The sequence below is a fragment of the Mobula birostris genome, chromosome 19 (assembly GCF_030028105.1).
Source record: "Mobula birostris isolate sMobBir1 chromosome 19, sMobBir1.hap1, whole genome shotgun sequence".
Taxonomy (NCBI): Eukaryota; Metazoa; Chordata; class Chondrichthyes; order Myliobatiformes; family Myliobatidae; genus Mobula; species Mobula birostris.
In genome coordinates, this window is record NC_092388.1 from 20,433,590 (window position 1) to 20,450,160 (window position 16,571).

The 16,571-nt window shown below is 42.3% G+C and overlaps 2 protein-coding genes across 2 annotated transcripts in view; one reads left to right on the forward strand and one right to left on the reverse strand.

Annotated features, from left to right (window-relative positions):
- The window catches only part of LOC140212467 (sodium- and chloride-dependent transporter XTRP3-like), a 53,572-nt gene extending 50,057 nt beyond the window's left edge, over positions 1–3,515 (reverse strand). Inside the window, exon 1 of the mRNA XM_072283306.1 lies at positions 3,182–3,515. Coding sequence (XP_072139407.1) covers positions 3,182–3,302 — 121 coding nt within the window. The 5' untranslated portion in view covers positions 3,303–3,515. The remainder of the gene's footprint in view (positions 1–3,181) is intronic.
- A 9,893-nt stretch (positions 3,516–13,408) lies between these two features.
- Positions 13,409–16,571, forward strand: part of cpne4b (copine IVb) — a 564,934-nt gene continuing 561,771 nt past the window's right edge. The window contains exon 1 of the mRNA XM_072283307.1: positions 13,409–13,530. The gene's annotated coding sequence lies outside the window, so the exon portion shown is untranslated. The remainder of the gene's footprint in view (positions 13,531–16,571) is intronic.

Here is a 16,571-nt window from a genome sequence, read left to right on the forward strand (position 1 = left end):
TTTCTAAATAATGGAACAACATCAGCTATCTTCCAATCTTCTGGCACCTCACCTGCTAGGGCCCCTGCAATTTCTACGCTAGCCTCCCACAGGGTTCGAGAGTACACCTCATCAGGCCCTGGGGATTTATCCACCCTAATTTTCATCAAAAAAGCAAACACGTCCTCCGCTGTGATCTATATATTATCCATAACCTCATTGCTGCCTTGCCTCACTTCTATAGACTCTGTGTCCTTCTCCTGAGTAAATACAGATGCAATAACAAATCGATTTAAGATCTCTCTCATTTCTTTTGGCCCCATTCATAGATGACCACTTTGATCTTCCTGAAGACCAATATTGTCCCTTGCTATCCTTAATAGATAATAGATAATCCTGTAGATCCTTAATAGATAATCCTGTAGAAGGCCTTAGGACTCTCCTTCATTTGTCTGCTAAAGCAAACACTTATCTTCTTTTAGTACCACAGATTTCCTTCTTGGTGTTCTCCTGTACTGCCGTACTCAAGTCTTTATCTCATTTGTCCCTTCCTGCCTATACCTGCTACGCACCTTCTTCTTTTTCTTAACTAGGGCCTCAATTGTCTTCAAAAACCAAAGTTCTCTAAACCTGTCATCTTTGCCTTTCATCCTGACGAGCATCGAAATTCTGTACTAACGAAATACATTTACCCTGCCAATTCTATAATTTAATAAGATTACCTCACACACATAAATTTCTCAATTTCCTCCTCCATTTGTCAAATCCCCGCAGCCCCTTAATCAATATATGAAGTTTGACCATGAGCTGGACTGAGCTCCATGCAGCAGGCTAGCAGGATAACCTCATTTTATATTTAGCACAGTCCCTATTGATGTTAGCTGAATTCTCTTGAAAGATAAATGTACTGACTCATCAAAGGTATTACCCAATCCTGTTGCCTCAGATTTTTGGGAACTGGTGCTGGGAGAGAAAGCTATTAGAAAATAATGTTTCTTCCATAACTTTTTTTTCCTCCATCCTGAAAAAAAAGTTGATCCTTACTTCTAATGACAAAACAGTAAAATTATTTAAAATTAACCACTTTGGGAAAGTCCAGTGGATTAGTTCTTTACATACTCCCTCAGCTGACATTTGAATATGAAATCAGTAGTGTGTTTGAGACCTTTCAATATGCAAGATCAGGGAAATGTGAAAAAACCAGTTACATTGCACAATATACAAACTCTCTTACAAGCTCTAAGAATTAATTTGCTCTCACAATTACTATTTAGATATTAACAAAACACCCATTAACTTGAAGCTATTTGAGATTTATATCTTATTAGTAATGCCTGACAGGAGTAGTGGAGCCCTGAAGTAAATATTATACAGCTGTCAGCTAATGTTGACAAATTACATTATAAAGAAACATCCATATGTAAAGGAGTAACTTTTGAAAGGTCCTAAACATTCTTAGATCTATAATATAAACAGTATGTTATCAGTTAGTCTTAAAAAAAGGGGCATTTTTGGTAGATTAGGTCTCTATATCTCCAAGTTCCCCTCTTTGAATTTCAAAACCTTTACTTGTACTTTCTGCAATAACATGTTCAGAGATGTATAAAAGAGAACATGGTGGACATCAATAACTCAAAAAATTTGACTCATTTCCTGTGGAGAAATACCAGATAGTGACTTCTTTTCAACTTCTGATATTGAAGACACTCCCTAGAAATTATAACTGCATTGTAGCAAGTCACCTTTAGTCACCAGTGCCAAAAATTTACGAGACATTATCAATTATTTATGAGCTGCTTATAGAACAGCACCTCACAGCACAGGCCTTCAGCCATGATGTTGTGCCAACTGTTTAACATACTCTAAAAACAATTTCACTCTTCCCTCCCACATAGTTCTCCATTTTACTTTCATCTATGTGCCCATCTAAGAAACTCTTCAATGTCTCCAACGTGTCTGCCTCTGCCACCACGATCCACACCACTCTCTGTGTCAAAAACCCTCCTCTGACATTCCCCTTTGTAGCTTGCTCCAATCACCATAAAATGCTGCCCCCCACCCCCATGTCAGCCACTTCCTCCCTGGGAAGCAGTCTCAGGCTATCCACTCTTCCTATGCCTCTTATTATCTATCAAGTCACCCCTCCTTCTCTCCAAAGAGAAAAGCCCTAGCTCACTCTGTCTATCCTCATAAGACGTTCTAATCCAGGTAGCTTTCTGGTAAATATTCTAAAGCTTCCACATTCTTCCTATAATGAGGTCACCAGAAATGAACACAATACTCCAAGTGTGGTCTAACCAGGTTTTTATTGAGTTTAAACATTACCTCGTTGCTCTTGAATTGAATTCCTCAACTAATAAAGGCCAACAGACCATACCTCTTCTGAACCACACTATCAACTTTCTCCATAACTCTGAGAGACCCATGGACATCAACACACCACAGATATCCTTAACTGCCCTGTTGTATTTCACTCATTTTGCAGGCAATGGAACTGAATGGGATGAACAAAACTTGTGTTTGATATTTTCTTCTAATTTGTGCAACTGACTTCCAGAGCTACAGACAGTAGGACTGTGATGTTTGAAGGTTGTGAAGATCCTTACCCTAACCCAAAACTCAGAACGGATAGAGTTAAAAAAAAGTGACTTCAAAAGTTCCCTCCTTTTTTTTCAGGTTGGCAGAATCGTCGAAGCCAACCTTAGACTTGAAATCGGCCCCTTGAGACACGTCATTACCCCACTTATACATTCATTTGCAGCTTTGTACAGTATTATTACGCATTTTAGAAGTAAACATGGTATTTTAGATTTCCAATTACTAGATGATTTTTTTATATGTACAGCGTTCTTCATGCATTTTACAAATTCACCACAGCACACAAATGGAATTTTCCATCAATTGTTTTATACTCTCAAGCTAAATTTCAAAAAATACAGTCAAATCCGAACTGAAACCACTTTTGTGCTCGGAAATGAACGCGGTTAAGGACGAGAAATGATGGCTTTAGATTTCACTTCTGCTGTAAAGGCTCAATACTTCTCTATAAAACCAGCCGCCGACTCGGCAGGCTTACAAGCTGAGGAAAAGATCTATTTTGAGATTTCCCTCCCCATTTGATGCCCGTTAATGCGAGCAATCGATAGAGTTCACCTACTTGACAGGGATGGATCGCAGATATATAAACAAAGGACCGACTTACCTCCACCATGCATCTGACAGAGGTAAGGGAATCGCCAGACGTTCCCCAGCCCCACCGCGAACGAAATGCAGGCGAACACGAACTGCATGGGATTGTCCCACGAAGGTCTTGTGTCTTCCATGTTGGAGAACGTGGAATCGTTTTAGCTGCGAGATGTTTTAAACGTATTACTGACCCGGTGATAAGTTGTTGAGGAACTGTCCAGGAATCTAGCACTGGTAAAATCATATGTTTAATTTTTAATCCTATTAACCATGACGTTACGGCAAATAGTTAACAAAGAGAAATGAGTCTCCTACGGATGTGCCGTGTAAGATATCTACCCACAACGTTTATTTTCGCAGAGAGCTTACAAGCTATTGGCTGGAATTGTAAACGGAGGATGGACAAGTTTTCGCAGTTTATAAATTTGCATTTGGTGCCGTAAATCGACTGCGATGGTCACAGGAAGTTATTGAAAAAAAGGAAGCGTGTAGCGCAGAAATTATTAACCAGTTAATCTACAATATAACATTTGAGCCACTGAGTCATCGAACACTGCGGAACGGAACAGGTCCTTCGGCCCGTTTAGTTTATGCCGAATCGTTAGTCCCACCGGTGCGCGGCGGGGCCGTACCCCTCCCGTCCATTATCTATCCACATTTTCCGTTAATGTTGAAATCAAATCTACATCCACCACTTGCCCGTGTACAGCTCATTCCACACTCCCACTACCCTCTGAATAAAGAAGTTCCCCATGATCCCCTTAAGCAATTTCACGCGGGTTCAATTCCCGCCGCCGCCTGTGTGGTAGTTGGTATGATTTTCCGTGACTATGTGGGGTTTCTCCCCACAGCCCAAAGACTCGCCGATTTGGCAGGTTAATCGGTTATTACAATTCGTCTCGTGATTAGACTAGGATTAAATGAAGGGATTACTGTGCGGCGTGGTCTGAAGGACCGGAAGGGCCTATTCCGCGCTTTATCTCAATGAATAAAATGTCGAAGGGACGGGCGGGAAGGCGGAGAGGACAGGGTGGCTCTGTAGGGGAAAAAATGAAATTAAATCATCAGAAAGAGGCGATGTGGGACTGGACAGTGTAGAATCGTTAGAGCTAGGAAACTACAAGGGTATAAAGACCCCGATGGGAGTAATACTGTATACAGGCCCCAAAACAGTTTACAGATCTACAACTCACACTGGGAGACAAAAAATAAATGCCAAATATGTATGGAGATTCAGAAAATCGGGTTTGTGCTGGATCCCAGGGGAAAGAATTTGTAGAACGCCTATGAGATGGCGTTTTAGAGCAGTTTGTGGTTAAAACCACTAGGGGATCAACTGTGGTGTGCAATGAACTGTATGGAATTGATTAGAGAGCTTAAGGTAAAGGACCATTAGGGAAATCAGTATTATAATATGACAGATTTCACTCTGAAATTTCAGGAGTATTACAGTGGAGTAGAGGGAATTACAGAAGCATAAGAGAGGAGCTGGCCAAAATTGTTTATAAGGGAACATTTGCAGGGATGACAGCAGAGTGGCAAAGGCTGGAATTTCTAGGAGCAATTTGGAAGGCACGGGATTAAAACATCCCAAAGATGAAGTACTTAAAGGTAGGATGATGTACCGTGGCTGACAAAGGAAGTAAAAGCCAACATAAAAGCCAGGAGGGCATATAATAGAGTAAAAATGAGTGGGTAGTTAGAGGATTGGGAAGCTTTTAAAAACCAATGGAAGGTAACTAAAAAAAAAAGATATTAAGAAGTAAGCTAGCCAGTAATATCAAAGAGGATACATAAATTTTCTAAAGATATATAAAGAGTAAAACAGAAGCGAGAGTAGATATTGGACTGCTGGAAAATGATAGAGAAGTAATAATGGGGGACAAGCAAATGGTGGATTAACTGAATAAGTATTTTGCATCGGTCTTCACTGTGGAAGACAAAAGCAGTAGGCTGGAGGATTAAGAGTGTTGGGGGCAGAAGTGTGTGAAGTTACCACTACTAGGGAGAAGGTGGTTGGTAAACTGAAAGTTCTGAAGGTAAATAAGTCATCTGCACCAGAGAGTTCTGAATGAGGTTGCTGAAGAGATTGTGGAGGCATTAGTAATAATCTTTCAAGAATCAATGGATTCTGGCATGGTTCCGGAGGAGAGGAAAATTGCAGATGTCACTCCACACTTCAAGAAGGGAGAGAGACAGAGGAAAGGAAATTATAGGCCAGCTAGTCTGATCTCAGTAGCTGGGAATATGTTGGAGACGTGATTTTTGTAGTACTTGGAGGCACATGATAAAATAGGCTGTAGTCAGCATGGGTTCCTTAAGGGAAAATCTTGCCTGACAAATCTGTTGGAAATCTTTGAAGAAGTAACAAGCAGGATAGACAAAGCAGAATTGGAGCATGTTGTGTACTTGGATTTTCAGAAGGCCTTTGACTAGCTGCCACACATGAGGCTGCTAAACAAGTTAAGAGTCCGTGGTATTACAGGAAACATGTGAGCATGGATAGAGCATTGGGTGATTGACAGGAGGCAAAGAGTGGGAATAAAAGGGAGTCTTTTCCAGTTGGCTACCAGTGACTAGTGGGTGTTCCACAGGTGTCTGTGTTGGGACTGCTACTTTTTACATTATATGTCAATGATTTGGATGATGGAATTGATGGTTTTGTAGCCAAGTTTAGGGGCAATACAAAGATCAGTAGAGGAGCTGGTACTTTTGAGGAAGCAGAGAGGCTACAGAAGGTACTTGGGTAGATTAGGAGAATGGGCAAAGAAGTGGTAGACATAATACAGTGTCAGGAAGTATATGGTAGAAGAAATAAAAGCATAGACTATTTTCTAAATGGAGAGAAAATTTAAGAATCTGAGGTGCAAATGGACTTGAGAGTCCTCATGCGGGATTCCCTAAAGATTAATTTGCAGGTTGAGTCACTGGCGAGCGAGACAAATGCGATGTTAGCATTTATTTGGAGAAGAGCTGAATATAAAAACAAGGGTGAAATGTTGAGACATTAAAAAGCACTGGTGAGGCCTCACTTGGAGATTTATGAGCAGTTTTGGGCCCTTATATAAGAAAGGATATATCCTGACATTGGAGAGTGTTGAAAGGAGGTTCATGAGAACGGTTCCGGGATTGACTGTCTTGTCATATGAAGAGTGTTTGATGGCTCTGGGCTTGTATTCACTAGAATTCAGAAGAATGAGGGGTGACCTAATTGAAGCCTACTGAATGTTGAAATTTCTCGATAGTGTGGATGTGGGGAGGATGTTTCCTTTGGTGGGGGACTCCAAAACCAGAGGACGCAGCCTCAGAATAAAGGGTCCATTTAGAACACAGTTGAGGAGGAATTTCTTTAGCCAGAGAGAGGTGAATTGGTGGAATTCATTGCCATAGTCAACCATGGAGGCCAAGTCGTTGGATATATTTAAGGCAGAGATTGATAGATTCTTGATTAGTCAGGGCTTGAAGGGATATCGGGTGAAGGCAGGAGATTGGGACTGAGAGGGAAATGGATCAAACATGATGAGGTGGAGGAGACTTGATGGGCCAAATGGACTAATTCCACTCCTATATCTTATGGACCTAATCCAGGACCTCTAGTTATAGTCTCATCTGACCTCAGTGGAAAAACTTGCATTTACCTTCTATACCCCTCAAAATTTTGTAAACTTCTATCTGATCTCCCCTCAATATTCTACATTCTAGGGAATAAAGTCCTAACATTTCCTGATAACTCAGGTCCTTATGTCCCAGCAACATCTTTGTAAATTTTCTCTGTGCTCTTTCAATCTTATTTACATATTTCCTGCTACGTAGGTGACCAAAATCTACACACAATACTCCAAATTAGGCCTCAGCAACGTCTTGTACAATTTCAACAAAGCATCCCAATTACTATACGCAGTACATTGATTTATGAAGACCAATGTGCCAAAAGCATTCTTTAGGACCCTATCTACCAGTGATGACACCTTCAAGGGATTATGGATCTGTATTTCCAGATCCCTCTGTTCTGCTACAATCCTTGGTGCCCCACTGCTCACCGTTTAAGACCTACTCTGGTTGGTTCTCCCAAAGTGCAACACCTCACACTTGTCTGCATGAAATTTCGTCTGCCATTTCTCAGTCCATTTTTTTTTCTGCTGGTCAATATCCCACTGCAAGCTTTGATAGTACTCTTTGTTGTTCACTGCACCCCCACCATCTGCAAATTTGCTGATCCACCTTACTACATTATCATTCAGATCATTGCTATAGTTGACAAACAACAGCAGACCCAGCACCAATCCCTGCAGCACTCCACTAGTCACAGGCCTCCAGTTAGCGAGGCAACCATCTACTACCGCTCTCTGGTTTCTCCTGTGAAGCCAGCATCTTTTCTAGTTTATTACCTTATATTGAATGCCAAGTGACTGAAGCTTCTTGACCAAATTGCCATGCAGGACCATGTCAAAGGCCTTGCTAAAGTCCATGTGGACAACATCCACTGCTTTGCCTTCATCATCTTTCCTGGCAGCTTCCTCAAAAACTCTCTAAGATTGGTTCTACCCTACCTACCACACACAAAGCAATGTTGACTATCCATAATCAGTCCCTGTTTATTCAGATACTTACATACTGTATCCGGCCTCTTAGAATACCTTCCAATAACTTTCCCACTACTGATGTCAGGTTCACTAGCCTATAATTTCCTGGTTTATTTTTAGAGCCTTTCTTAAACAATGGAATAACATTAGCAATCCTTTAATCCTCTAGCACCTCACCAATGGCCAATGAGGTTTCAAATATCTCTGCTAGGTCCCCTGTAATTTCTGCAGTAGCCTCCCACTGGGTCTGAGGGAAAACCTAATCAGGCCTTGAGGATTTATCCACTCTAATTTGCCTCAAGACAGCAAACAACTCCTCCTCTGTCCATGACCTCGTTGCTGCCTTGCATAGACTCTATAGACTCTGTGTCTGTCTCCTGAGTAAATACAGATGCAAGAAATCCATTTAAAATCTCCCCTATCTCTTTCAGCTCCACTTATAGATGATCACTCTGATCTTCCAGAGGACCAATTTTATCCCTTGGTATCCTTTTGCTCTTAATATTTCTGTAGATGCCTTTAGGATTCTCCTTCACCTTGTCCACTAGAGCAACTTCACGCCTTCTTTCAGCCTTCCTGATTTCCTTCTTTAAGTGTTCTCTTGCCTTTCTTATACTCCATTAGCACCTTATTTGTTTGTACCTGCCTATACCTGCTATGCACTTTCTTCTTTTTCTTAACTAGAACCTCAATATCCTTGAAGGCTAAGGTTCCATAACCCTGTTATCCTTTCCTTTTATTCAGACAGGAACATACACACTTGGTACTCTCAAAATTTCATGTTTGCAGGCCTCGCCCTTACCAAGTACATCTCTGCCAGAAGCCAACCTGTCTCAATGAAAACTTGCTAGATCTGTTTCTCATAAAAATTAGCCTTTCTCCAATTTAGATCTCAACCCAATGAAGAGGCGAGGGAGGGCAAAGTGAGTTTGAGAGATGTGTCCTGCAAAATTGATGCACTTGGAGTTGGAGCCGTGCTGGTTGGAGTGAACAATTTGGAGGGGAGAAGACAGAATAGAGGAGCTCTGATTCCTGTCCAGCTGGCCCAGGTGCAACGGTGGATCGTTTTTAGACCCAAACCAATTTGGAGAGGTCGAGAACAGCATCTTTGACAGCAAAATCCAGGTCCAAAGCAAATTGCTGGTCGTCATTTTGTAGGCCCAGAGCAATTTGCCGCAGCGAGGCCCTGGTCCTAATGTGAGGCACAACATGTGGTTAGGACAATCTAGATGCCAGCCCAGATAAACTGGAAAGGAGAGTGTCAAGTGACAGACGAGGTATGATAGTGACACTTGTTTAAAAGGAGAGCGTCGTGAGCATTCAGGTTCATTTCAGTGGCCCAGTCAGTGGCAGGAGTAGATCACAGCAAGGTTTCTCACAGGTTGGTGACGCTTGTATAAAACTACAGAAGGGACTAGTGAGGCAACCATTGTTGGAAGTAGGCCAGTGGTGAGGGTAGGAGTGTCAGGCTTTGGCTCGAAAGAGGCTTTGACCCTGCGTAAGTTTCTGTTAAGGTTCCCTTTTTCTCTCTTACTGTACCTAGTGTAGTAAATGGCCGTTGTGTGTTCTTCATGCCAGATTTTGGAGTCCTGGGAGACTCAGAGTCTCCCTGGGTACTACATTTGCGTGAAGTGCATCCAGCTGCAGCTCCTTGAGGACCATGTTAGGCAGCGGTTCCCAACCACCGGGCCGCAAAGCATTTGCTACCGGGCCGCGAGGAAACGATATGATTTGGCGATAGGAGTCAGCTGCACCTTTCCTCATTCCCTGTCATGCACTGTTGAGCTTGAACACACGCGAGGTCATTATGGATGCGTCATCCATGTCAGCGCGGGAAGGAGATCAACTCCTCGAGCTTGCAAATGACGGCTGGCTGAAAAGCATGTTTGACATAACATCTCTGCCGGCATTCTGGATCAAAGTCAAGGCTAAATATCCTGAGACAGCCACGAAAGCACTGAAAATGTTGCTTCCATTTCCAACATATCTCTGCAATGAATGCAATGAAAACTAAATTGGGGAATAGACTGGACATAAGGAACCTCCTTCGAGTATCGCTGTCTCCCATCACCCCTTGATAGGACCGTCTTGTTGCAGGAAAACAAGCCCAGGGCTCCCACTGATTCAGCGATATTGGTGTGTTGCAATGATTTTATATGTTCATATGGCGAAAATATGCGCAGTGTTTAATATCCAAACGTTACTTAAAATGTTATGATGATATTGACATATAAGTGACTTATATAACCATATAACAATTACAGCACGGAAAAAGGCAATCTCTGCCCTTCTAGTCAATGCTGAACGCTACTCTCACCTAGTCCCACCGACCTGCACTCAGCCCATAACCCTCCATTCCTTTCTTGTCTATATACCTATCCATTTTTTCTTTAAATGATAGTACCGAACCTGCCTCTACTACTTCTACTGGAAGTTTGTTCAACACTTACTTCAAGCTCCCCTGATAATTGACTTATCGCTATATTCATGCGAGGAAAATATGCGCTGTGTGTTTAATATGAAATTCGTCAGATAAACCCTTTTAGAAACGAAATTGAGTGTATTAGCCACTTATCACCTATATTGCGTTCGTGATTAACCCCTTCCCCCCCACACAGAATAGCCAAAAACGATTTGTAGAAAAAAATTGGCACGTACACGCATGTGCACTGGTGCCCGTGCAAGGCTTCATGGTCATTGTAGTCTTTCTTGGGGTAAACCCAATGTATTTGACTGCTACTCTCGTTCATTGGCAACCCTTCACCACCCCCCCCCCACCCCCGGTCGGCCGGTCTGCAAGAATATTGTCAATATGAAACCGGTCCGCAGTGCGAGAAAGGTTGGGGACCCCTGATGTTAGAGATCTGGAGCAACAGCTGGGTGACTATTTGGCTTGTACAGGAGAGTGAGGAGATACTCAATCAGAGTTACAAGGAAGTAGTCACCCTGAAGTTGCAGGAGGTGAGTAGCTGGGTGACTGTCAGGAGAAATAGAAATGTGACTGGGCAGTTGGTGTAGAGCACCCCAGTGGCCATTCTCCTCAATAATAAGTATACCGTTTTGGATACTGTTGTGGGGGATGACCTCCCAGGGGGTTGCCATGGAGACTGGGTTACTGGCACTGAGTATGTGTCCGTGGTGCAGAAGGGAAGGAGGGAGAAGAGGGGAGCAAAAGTGATAGGGGACTCAGTGGTCGGGGGAACAGAGAGGAGATTCTGTGGACATGAACGGGACACCCGAATGGTATGTTGCCTCCCAGATGCCAGGGTCAGGGGCATCTTGCATCCACAGCATCTTGGAGGAGGAGGTAGAGCAGCCAGATATCTTGATACGTTCTGGTACCAGTAACATAAGAAGGAAAAGCATAGAGGTCCTGAAAAGAGAATTTAGAGAGCTAGGCGGAAAACTGAGAAGTAGAACCTCCACGATAGTAATTTATGGATTGCTGCCTGGGCCACGCACCAGTGAGTGTAGAAACAGGATGAGTTGGCAGATAAATGCATTGCTGAGAAGGTGATACAGGAGGTCGGGCATCAGGCTCTTGGATCATTGGAATCACTCCTGGCGGAGGTGTGACCTGTTCAAAACTGACGCATTGCCACACATGTGGGTGCTTACCAAGTTGAGAGTTCATGGTATTACAGGAAAGTTACTGGCGTGGTTAGGGCATTGGCTGATTGGCAAGAGTGGAAATAAAAGGATCCACTTCTGTTTGGCTGCCAGTGACTAGTGGTGTTCTGCAGGGGCGGTGTTGGGACCACTTCTTTTTATGCTGTATATCAATGATTTAGATGATGGAATAGATGGCTTTGTTGCCATATTTTCAGATAATACGAAGATTGGTGAAGGGGCAGGTAGTGTTGAGGAAACAGGTAGGCTGCAGAAAGACCTTGATAGATTTGGAGAATGGGCAAGAAAGTGGCAAATGAAATACAATGTTGGAAAATGCATGGTCATGCACTTTGGTAGTAGAAATAAATGTGCAGATTATTTTCTAAACAGGGAGAAAATCCAAAAATCTGAGATGCAAAGGGAGTTGGGAGTTCTTATGTAGAACATAGTGAAGGTTAACTTGAAGGAAGAGTCGGTGTTGAGGAGGGCAAATGCAATGCTCGCATTCATTTCAAGAGGTCTAGAATACAAGAGCAGGGATGTGATGCTGAGGCTTTTTAAAGCACTGGTGAGGCCTCACCTTGAGTATTGTGTTCAGTTTGGGGCTCCTCTTCTAAGAGAATATGTGCTGACATTGGAGAGAGTTCAGAGGAGGTTCACAAGGATGATTCCAGGAATGATAGGGTTATCATGTGAGGAACGTTTGATGGCTCTGGGTTTTATACTCGCTCAGATTTGGAAGGATGTGGGGGAATCTCATTGGAACTTTTTGAATGTTGAAAGGCCTAGACTTGGTAGATGTGGAAAGGATGTTTCCCATGGTTGGGGAGTCTAGGACAAGAGGGCACAGCCTCAAGATAGAGAGGTGTCCATTTAAAACAGAGATGCAGCAAAATTTCTTTAGTCAAAGGGTGGTGAATTTGTGGAATTTGTTGCTGCAGGTGGCTGTGGAGGCCAGGTCATTGCGTGTATTTAAGGCAGAGCCTGATAGGTTCTTGATTGGACATGGCATCAAAGGTTATGGGGAGAAGGCCAGGGATTGGAATAGGTCTGAGGAGAGGAAGAAAGGATCAGCCACAATTGAATGGCGGAGCAGACTGAATGGGCCAAATAGCCTAATTCTGCTCGTATGTTTTATGGTCTTATGGTCCATGGATCGAAGGCTGATCTGACCAGGGGTTGGAGATGAGCCAGGACCAACCTCTCTAGAGTCTTCATGATGTGTGGGGTCAAGGCCACTCAAGGGTCAGGGTAGTCATTCGAGACTTCCTGTTGGCCCTTCTTGGGTACTGGTCGCACACATGATGTTTTCCACACAGTTGGGACCCTTTCCAGGCTGAGACTCAGATTGAAAGTGCTGGAGAACTCCACATAGTTGTCTGGATGCTGGGGTTCACACCATCCGTTGCCAATGCTTTGCCGTGTCTGAACTTCCCTGGAGCCCTTCTCATCTGCTCAGCAGTGAAGGTGAGTCCTTGACGACTGGGGAATAGGTGGAAGGTAGGGACTGGGGGAAGTGAAGATCGGGATGATAGCAGTTGGTATGTGAAGGTGTGGACAGTAGATGCAGGACAAGGAGGGGATATAGACAATGTATTGTTCATCCATGTGTTGAACTGGTGATGGGAGGAAGGAGGAGAGGAGGCGTTGGTGCTGAGGGGGCATTGAATGCCTCCGCGCCTGGACTAATGTGCTGAGAATGGCGTGAACACGAGGGCAATTATCAAATCGGATGAAGAATGGGTTTAACCCATTAGCCCATTCACGGCTGCATTCCAAGGTTCTACAGCTAGGCTGAATGAATTGTACAGAGTGATATTTAATTGTGTTACTATTTTGTTTGCGTGTTTCGATGAGATTTTCTTTGCAAAATAGACTATTGCCGTAGAATGACAATAAACTTGAACATGAACTAAAGGTTAAAGTAGTCTGCAAATGCTGGAAAACTGAAATAAAAACAGAAAATGCTGCAACAAACTCTGGCGGCAGTTATTATTAAAGATTTATGCTTGCTGGTCATTGCTTTCCCATTTCTCTTCCAGGTTAAGTAAAGATTATGATAATTTCCCATGAGGTCTGGGATCATGGCAGGCCCAATAATTCAGCGTGGGAAAAAGCTTGCTAAAATTTGTAATATTCCCCCATGATCATGCGATCCCTTATTTTTATGGTAAGGTGATATTTGCAATTTTTGAAATTATTTGTTGGAAATGTTGAAACATTTCAAAAGTAAATTTGTACTTAAAGTATTTTAAATCTGCAAGTAAAATAAATATCCTTGCAATTGGAATATATTATGTGGAATTTTATTTTTCTAAGAAGGTTTGCAATTTTATATATAATGCATTTTGTTTTTTCAATCTTTCATTCCCCTCAGCATTTCTGAACACTTTAATCAGGTAATGATAGGTGTTAATATTTCTTTAGTGATGCCGAGACTCACCTGTGGACAGTACAGCATCAATGGTGTCAAGAGTTTTGCCGCGTGTCCCAGCATCATAAGACCATAAGATATAGGAGCAGAATTAAGCCATTTGGCCTATCAAGTCAGCTCCATTTTTCCTCTCAGCCCCAGTCTCGTGCCTTCTCCCCGTATCCCTTCATACCCTGACTAACCAAGAATCTATCAACCTCTGCCTTAACTAATGACTTAGTTTCACAGCCGCTTGTGGAAATGAATTTTACAGATTCACCAATCTCTGGCTAAAGAAATTCCTCCTCTTCTCTCTTCTAAAAGGCCCTCTATTCTGAGCTGTGTCCTCTGGTCTTAGACTCCCCCACCATAGGAAACATCCTCTCCACATCCACTCTGTCAAGGCTGTTCACCATTCGATAGGTTTCAATAAGGTCACCCCTCATTCTTCCGAATTCTAGTGAATACTGGCCCAGAGCCATTAAATGCTCTTCATATGACGAGCTTATCAGTCCCAGAATCATTCTCGTGAACCTCCTTTGAACACTCTCCAATGTCAGCACATCCTTTTTTAGCTAAAGGGCCCAAAACTACTCACAATACTCCTAGTGAAGTCTCACCATTACCTTATAAAGCCTCAGCATTACATCCTTGCTTTTATATTCTGATCCTCTTGAAATGAATGCTAACGTTGCATTTGCCTTCCAAACCAACGACTTAACCCTTTAGGGAATCCTGCACAAGGACTCCTAAGTCCCTTTGCACCTAAGATTTATTAATTTTCTCTCCATTTAGAAAACAATCTACATTTTTACTTCTCCTACCAAAGTGCATGACCTTATACTTCCCAATACTGCACTGCCTATTTGCTTAATCTAAGTCCTTCTGTAGCTTCTCTACTTCCTCAAAACTACCTGCCCCTCCACCTATCTTCATATCATCTGCAAACTTAGCAACAAAGCCATCAATTCCATCATCTAAGTCATTGATGTATAATGGATAAAGAAGCATTCACAACACTAATGCCTGTGGAATGCCACTAGTCACTGGCAGCTAGCCAGAAAAGGCTCCCCTTATTCCCACACCTTACCTCTTGTCAATCAGCCAATGCCCTATCCCTGCTAGTAAAGGATGCCTTTAAAATATGTCCATGGTGACCTCGTTGCATTGAGTACATGAGACACATTGCCTCAAGATGAGATCACAGAGGACTAGAGGGGGTGAGAATGTCACAATGAGTGGTTGTTCAGCTGAGTTCGTGCTGGCTCGAGTGGTGCCACTTGGCCAGGTAGAGCAGGAAACTTGTGTCTGTCTGCATCTGTAACTTCGTCACCTTGTAATTCTTTCTTTTCAACTGGGATTGAGGTTAAGTACGATGTAACTTGTAAAAAGATGAATAGTCAGATCCTCTTCACCACATGATGGATATTCTGTCAACTTATCCAATGATAGATATTGACAACTAACTTCGTCTGATGGTGAATACCTATATCAAACACTGAATAGTGCATGAGAGATTTACAGATGTCTCTACCGATGTCTCTAAGCATACAATACTTGTTTTAGGTGTTTTTGTCCACCATATCTTGCATACTTAATTTTTGGGATAACGTGTTTATTGCTGTAATTTTTCTAAATGATTATTTACAATTTATAAAAGAACTATTCATAGAGTTGTTAAGCCTGATCCTTAGTCTCCAAGCTTTGGTGATTCATATGCTTGTCTCGACACTTCTTAAATGTTGTAATAGTTCAGGTTCCACCACTTACACAGACAATGTGTGGTGGATTATAACTTCACCTGCATTCTCTGATTTCATGTAACTATCTTGTTTTCTTACACATCTAAAATGGATTGGGATTTTCCTAAATTTTGTCCATCCGTGTTATTTTGTGTCCATGTTTTGCCTTCCAAATTTCATTTCTATGTACTCTACCCCTGCACAGAAGGTTTATAGGCTTCCAAAGGCTTCCTTTTTTACTCCAATCCTTGAAATCCATAGCTCCTTGGATGTTGTCCTTGCCTTTTCCTTTGTGGGAAAATGTTGACCCTGAAGTCACATTGGTATTTGTCCCTGGAGACTTACACAGGAGAGCAGGTTAAAAAGCAGACAAGAATCTATTAGCCAGTTCTGATACCTGTGTAACTGAGATAAGTTTAATTTAATTTCTGCTTTTTTGTGCCAGGCTTTGTATTTCTGTGATACAAAGAAAATTATTTGACCTCAAAAATAAGAGGAAGAGACAGGGAACAGCGTGCAACATGATATTTTATGGAAAAGACAGAAAATTTTACAGTATTATCATGACACTTCTACAACAGTTTAATAAATTTTCCTCTTCTTGCCTACATGCAAATAACATCCTGATATTAAAATCCATACCTACAGCAGCAGTCCAGAACTAAATCAAAATCTACCTGTAGAATTATATCCAGAATATACAAGGGGTGATTGATAAGTTCGTGGCCTAGGGTAAAAGGAGTCAATTTTAGAAAACCTAGCACATTTATTTTTCCTTCATTTACACACTTAGTCCAGCAGTCGTGGAGCATACGGATCCCCTCTTTGTAGAAGTTGGCGTCTTGGACCTCCAGAAAGTGGTCCACAGCAGGGGTGATTGATAAGTTCATGGCCTAAGGTAGAAGAAGATGAGTTATTAACTTCAAACTTTCTACATTTTCACTCAAAGAGTTGAACTGTACGTGCTTGTAACGAGAGCGTCTTGGACCTCCAGGTAGTCCACAGCAGAAGTGATTGATAAGTTCGTGGCCTTAGGTAGAAGTAGATGAGTTATAC